The sequence below is a fragment of the Cyprinus carpio genome, chromosome A18 (assembly GCF_018340385.1).
Source record: "Cyprinus carpio isolate SPL01 chromosome A18, ASM1834038v1, whole genome shotgun sequence".
Classification (NCBI taxonomy): Eukaryota; Metazoa; Chordata; class Actinopteri; order Cypriniformes; family Cyprinidae; genus Cyprinus; species Cyprinus carpio.
Genome location: NC_056589.1, coordinates 2213836 through 2220924, shown reverse-complemented (window position 1 = coordinate 2220924; position 7089 = coordinate 2213836). Strand labels below are relative to the sequence as shown.

The 7089-nt window shown below is 38.6% G+C and overlaps 1 protein-coding gene across 1 annotated transcript; it reads left to right on the top strand.

Annotated features, from left to right (window-relative positions):
* The first annotated feature begins 1269 nt into the window (after positions 1-1269).
* LOC109074213 (ATP-sensitive inward rectifier potassium channel 1-like) lies at positions 1270-4485 on the top strand. Its single transcript, XM_019090270.2, has 2 exons — positions 1270-1532; positions 2910-4485. Exon 2 carries the CDS (start codon positions 2923-2925, stop codon positions 4039-4041), a length of 1119 nt encoding a protein of 372 aa, XP_018945815.1. The 5' UTR covers positions 1270-1532; positions 2910-2922; the 3' UTR covers positions 4042-4485.
* The last annotated feature ends 2604 nt before the right edge of the window (positions 4486-7089 follow it).

Genomic DNA, 7089 nt, shown 5'->3' with positions numbered 1-7089 from the left:
TCTCTCAATTAGAATCAGTTTTGAGGAGCGGAACTAACGTTTGTGTGAAATAACATGTAACAGAAAATTGTAACAAATGAGGATTTCCAGAAAGCGATTTCAGCAATTTCGACAGCCCTGATTACACCACTCCCTTATTTCAATGACAAAGGATGCTATCAGTGTCAGCAGACTCGGAGAATCAGTCTCTGTGGGAAGAGAACGGCTTTGAGCTCTCAGGTTGAAACCACTGTCGTTTTCACTCTCTGTCCAAAGAACAAAAGATCAGAGAATGAAAGATGAGAGATTCCTCGTCTGAAACAAAGTCCTGAACCTCATCATCTTCTGTATCACTGATGACTGACGTCTTTTCACAATCCTTCAGCGACTATCATCTGATTTGCACTTCTAGAAGAACCAGTCTGATATATGCTCTAGACTTTGAATTAGATCATGTACAATACTAATGTGATCTCATTAATGTTTGCAGAATTTATAAGTAAAGTGTGTTTCTAGTACACTTACATTGATGCATGTTCAGATAGACGCTGAAACAAACATTCCTTATCGTTTACTAACAAATGAAGGTCTTGCTATGGGATTGTGTCTGAATATTGAACTTTGGGTAACATTTTATTTCAACGACCAATGCGCACTATTAACTAGCATGCATATTACTAGCATGTTGGCTGTTTATTAGTAATAAAGCATATATAAATGCCTTATTCTACTTGACCTTATTTTAGATCCTCTAAACTTAACAACTTCCTTACTAACTATAAATAAGCAGCAAATTAGAAGTTTATTGAGCCAAAAGTCATAGTTAACAGTTAGTGAGAATTAGACCTTAAAAAAAAGTGTGACTGAACTTTTTTTTTTATATTGAATAGATCTGATGTCTACCAAAACATACAAAAATGCAAATACGCACACTAGATATTCCTCTATAGATCCCCAAAATCAAAACCGCAAAGTTGCAGCAAATCATGACCTCTGTAGTTTGCAGCCTACTGGTGAACCGAAACTTTCACAGAAGACCGATTTATCACTGCATGCATCACTTATTATAACATGAACATCACTGCTGACAAATATTTATGGCTAAGTGATTTTGTGGGGGTGCCTTTAACAGTTCAGCGGTATCAGCATGGCGTGCGGGATGTGTGCGTGTGTTGATAAGTACTTCCGTCTTGAGTTTGCAAGATTAACATTTAAATGCACCCTCCACACTCCCTTTGCGTAAAACATTTTTGTGTATACATAAACAAGGGATAAACACGGGATGACTGTGTTGAGTAGGAGGGAAGCCTACAAAAGGGAAGACTCGGGCATGAGTTCTCAGAGACACCTGGCTAGAAAGAGAGAGAAAGAGAGAGCGGCGGAGTGTGAAAGAGTTAAGGAGGGACACAACTTATTAATGAGTAACACACACATGTTGATTTCCAATTTCCTGCTTTAGCTCACATTTAAAAGACAGGAAAGAGCGGACGAAAAGACACATGCAAGTGAACTGCTGAGCGAGTGAAGTTTTCACACCTCGACTTCTGTAGCAGGTAAGCTGAACATCTCGAAATCTGTGATGCTTTCTTACGTCTGCAGTGTAAATCTCTGCTCATCTCATGTGCAGTCTGGTTCACTCATCAGCACTGATATCCCTCATGGTATTTTGGGAACATTAAATTCATAAATCTGCACAGCAGATGATTGGTGGCCGATGGGAACTGCGGGTTCCTCTGGCTGAGCTGAACAGTCACTATTCTGTGCTGTAATTGAGCTTCAGAACAGAGTTGATGTGTATTCTAATAGACTCTGCATTAAACATTAAGCACACTCCAGAGATGGAACAAATGGATCTGGAGCGAACCAAGCAGCACTGAGCCGCTCATAAGCGACAGATAAGCGGAGATTACCCGCAGCTAACTGCCCTGACGCCTGCATTTTTTAATGCTTTTATTTATTGTTGTAATTAAGTACAAAGAAACATTCAGAATGTGTCAAGTGGAGTAAAATGATCGTGAATCAAAGCCTGCAGCGAAACCACAGGCCTGACAAACATTCAGGTGCAAGACAAAACTGGCACTTCTATGCATAACTAAAAAAAACTGAATCTTTTTTTATTTTTGGTAGTTATATTTTAAGCTTGTACACCATCTTAAATGTGGGTTTTATCATTTGCTTTTTAAACAAAATTTGCAACCCAGTTTCTTTGAAAAAAAAAAAAAAAAAAAAACTTACCCATTCATGCAAAATACTATGCAATTTCCTAATGCAATAAATACTAGAAGCAGTAAAACATCATAATTTGTGTGAAAAGGAATAAAAGTGGTTGATTACAGCACCAGATTATCGATTCATTCGAGCAGTTCCTTGCACAATACTTTGAACTCAACACACTTTATAATAAATCTGAAATATTGATGCCATTCTGCATAGAATTAAGAGGTTGGCTAATGGCTAATTATCAGTAACACACTCACTCAAGCATTGCTTCTTGCACTAAGCACAGCTATAACTAGTTTAAAAATGAACTCATAAAGTCAGAGAGAAAAAAAAATTGCACTGAATTTGTTCTGTGTCTTTATTTGTTATCTGTGATGTAACAACAAAGATCCTCAGCAACTAATAACATTGCAGCTGTAATGTGTTTCTCAAAGTTATTGGGTGTTATTTGAAAAGGCCCAGATTCTAAAGAATTGTTTACTGTTTTCCAAATGTGAAATCACGTCAGGTGCTCATGCACGTACAGTGTGTGCTATGTATCTTATCTTATGCATAACAATAGCCAGTGTTTATCCCTAAATACCCCAGTCTGTTAGACAACATGTTCTCTGTCCCTGTTTGAAACGCTGTAGCCGAGAGTTTCACCGTCAACGCTTTGCTATTTTGTTATGCATTGTGTCCTAACAAATATCACTTCATTCTCTTCCCAGACAGACCCTCAAAATGACTCGTTCCTTGAGAGAGTTGGTGAAGGAGTACATGTCAGATCGGCGAGTGCGCAAATATCGCCTGGTGACCAAAGACGGACGCTGCAACATCGAGTTTGGCAACGTGATGCACCGAAACCGCTTCGCCTACGTCCTGGACATATGGACCACCTTCGTAGAGACCCGATGGCGGTTCGTCATCTTGCACTTTGTGGCGTCCTTCACCCTCAGCTGGTTCATCTTCGGCCTCTTCTGGTACTGGATCGCCAGAGACCACGGCGACTTGAAGTGGCAGAATCCCCACGAAAATCACACGGCTTGCATCTACAGCGTCAACACCCTGACTTATGCCTTCCTCTTCTCGCTGGAGACCCAGACCACCATTGGTTTTGGAAATGTGTACATCACCGACGTCTGTCCGGGAGCCGTGGCTCTGATCATAATTCAGAGTCTTATGGGCGCCATAATCAACTGCTTCTGGGTCGGTGTAATTATGACAAAAATCTCCCTTCCCAAGAAGAGAGCCAAGACCATAACCTTCAGTGACTCTGCAGTTATCTGCCCCAAAAAGGGCACCCTTTGCCTTCAAATCCGTGTAGCCAACCTGCGCAAGACCTTGATGATCGGTAGCCAGATTTACGGCAAGCTCCTGAGGACCACAGTCACCCCCGAAGGTGAGACCGTCATCTTGGACCAGGTCAGCATTGACTTCATGGTGGACGCCGGCAAGGACAACCTGTTTTTCGTGTGTCCAATGACACTATACCACGTTATCGACAAAACCAGCCCGTTCTTCGGCATGGCGGTGGACACTCTGCATCAGCAGGAGTTTGAGCTCGTGGTGTTTCTCGACGGCACGGCCGAGTCCACCAGCTCCTCCTGCCAGGTCAGGACTTCCTACATCCCTCAGGAGATCATGTGGGGCTACGACTTCCTCCCGATCATCTCCCGCAGCAAAGAGGGAAAGTACCGCGTGGACTTTTCCAACTTCGCCAAGGTGGTGCCCGTACCGACCGCTCATTGCGCCTACTGCTACCACAACGAGGCGGGACACCATCACCACTCCATCGACGGCATTGATAACCAGGGCTTTGAGGTGATCGACATCGAGATGCCCAACATCACCAAAATGTAAAGCTTTTTGCCTGACATGTACTGAGCAACGTTGTGAGGTCACTATCTTGCACTAAACTAGAAACACTGGACACAAATGCGTTCTGTCTCTCATAGAGAGCACAAGAGCCAAGACGAGTGTTTTATCTTTTGAAAATCCCCCATCTACCCACTGAAAAATGAAGAGCAGTGGCATACTCCATGAAAAGTATTTATTATTTTAAAGAGCAGCTAGCATTCAAGACTCTCTGACAAGATTGGAAATATAAAAGTGTGAACTGTCCTTGAAGTAACAGTAGAACTGTCTTCTGTTCCGTGTTAATTAGGAAAGAGAGTATTAACTGAAAGTTCATTAATATGAGACTGACTTTTATTATTGTCAAGTATTTCAAATACCAGTGAACAAGCTGATGCTTTCATGTCCCGAATCACTCTGGGACGGTGTATTTCTTTGTAAATTAGTAGATTTGTTAAAAATTACTTTAAATAAAATTTACACTAAATAAAAATCATACTTTTTAATTAACTGAAAATTACATACAACTTTTATATAAAATAAAATAAAATAATAAAATAAAATAAAATAACATAATAAGAAATGGTGGGTTAGTTCACTGAAAATGGCATTCAACCTGCATTTTCCAGCATTTGCAGTAAAAACATGACCACATGAGGGCGCACAAGACAAAGCAATAAATAGACAAATTGTCAGCTTGACAAACTTTTGGTGTGTGCGCATGTGTGTTTTGATAATATATGATATAATCCATTGCCAGGTTGCCTTGAAAAAAAATAAATAAAAAAAAAAAAAAAAAAAAAAAATATATATATATATATATATATATATATATATATATATATATATATATATATATATATATATACACATTACATAATAAATATACATAAATAATCTATTCCTGGTCCCTAGTTTCGATTGACAGAGCAGGGCCCCAGTGGATCCTGCACAAAAGTCTCATCATACACAGCCAAACAAAGCAGTCAGTGTTACAGCTTTTCTCTTATCAGCGCTGACTACTTAGAAATTAATAAAGCTCATAAAACATAAGCATGGAGACTTGTGCGTAAGTAAGGGTGGTGCGTGATGGAGCACTGCTGTTTGAGGCTGTGGCCCGCTGACTCACTACATGACACATCGAATAATAAAGAGGCTTTAAAATATATTAGACATGGAATGAAGATAATACCCTTAAGAGCTTTCACTGCCAAACACTTAGAATTAATATATCTGCCCATAGACTATCCATGTGTTTACAATCCTTTAGCACTGACATTACATCACTGAATTCTTTCATTTTTATTATTTCATGTTATTCATCTCCGAATTTCCAGTAAGTATCTTTTCATTTTTATTTTTATAATCTAGTCATACCCTTACCAAAACAGTGGATCAAAATCCAAATAAATTAATACTCACCAGATTTATTGTGTCATCCCGATCCTCAGACATGCCTACGGTTGTCTTTGATCAACTGGATTAGATGAAATATCACACAGTCTAGACCATAAGATTGATTCATAAACACTAACTGCAGTTAGATTGGTGCCAGACACAGATTTTCCTATCGGTCTGTTTATAAAAGTGATTTAATATTTGACTAACTACAGCGGAGAAAAAGATGACATTATTTTTATGTGATCATATGAATTCAGTGCAAGCCAATACATGATTAGTTTAGCGGTCTAGTACTCCACCCTTTTAACAAATTCAATCGAAATATAATTTCAAATTACACATCGCCCAAATGACACACAGTAAAAGCAAAGATTTATATGGAAAGATTTTTAATGTAAAAACATTTATTTTTGTCACATTTTACCTATACAACAGACCCTTTTACAAAAGGTAATAATAAATTGCAGAAACAACAAAATTAACAAAAAGATTAATTGCAATATTTCATATATATTTATATAGTAATAAATTTAATATCCAAAATACTTGCATATATAAAATAGCACAATTCCTTCATATCTGAGAGTGAGCCCTTAAAGAGATGAACAGCTGGCAGTTTTCATGATCATCTGTTTTTCTTAATGCTACAAAGTACACAAGGAGAAATGCTTGTGTGAAACTAACACTTGTATAACACTGTCCAAACACTTTTTTTAGGCACAGTAACACAATTTGGCTTTAAGGAATTCTTATGGCACTTTGGGAACCATTACTTACGTAGAACAGATTGTCTCTAGGCATGTTTGGTAAGGCATTTGCAATATCAACTACTTATCAAAATAACTTTCTTATGGTCATGGCAACGAACCAAGAACTTTAGAAAAGCATTTTCTGAAAAATACAAGAAAACATTCATAAACTTATTGCCCATATGTACAGATATAAAACACCTACGTAGTACAAACTACCTTCAGTAACTGATAAAAAAGTTTGCATTTTGACCGAGGTCAACTCGTATTAACGTATGATTCTTAACACTGTCACATATGAAAATAGCTCTGCATAATTTATACAGTAAGATGCTTTTAATGCCTAGTAGACCTTTGTTTAAAAAAAAAAAATACTAGCAAATAGGTCTGACAAACGCACAGCGTTCGCGAATCTCTGGTTTCAACGTCTCATGCTGCTGTTTTAACTGTTATTTCGTTTTCTTTTCTTTCGAAGAGGTACTTCACATGATGCCCACGTTCAGTTTTTTTAAGACATGAATCTCATGTGAACTCTTTGATCACTTTGGCTGTTTTGAGATGAAATCGAGTGGATTTTCACTGGCCAATGAATCGGGACACCATGCGTCAGAAATATAAGCAGGTTTCAATCCTTTCACATCAACGCCATCAGCATAGAAGAGCGCTAAAGATGAGTGAGAGAGTTTAGCTTGAGCCAGCTAGCCTGAGAAGCTCCTAATAAACATTCAGACGCCACGTCCTCCGGCGAGGAGGAGAAACGGCGCTTGAATGCCAACATTTTTTCCAGTTGCCAGATTTGCTTTAGAAAAGAGAGTTTCAGTCACAAATTAAGAAGATAAACTCGTGTAACCAAGGTGGGTTTAGATAAAATCCAAAGGGAAGCAGGGACTAGTTCAGGTCCAAA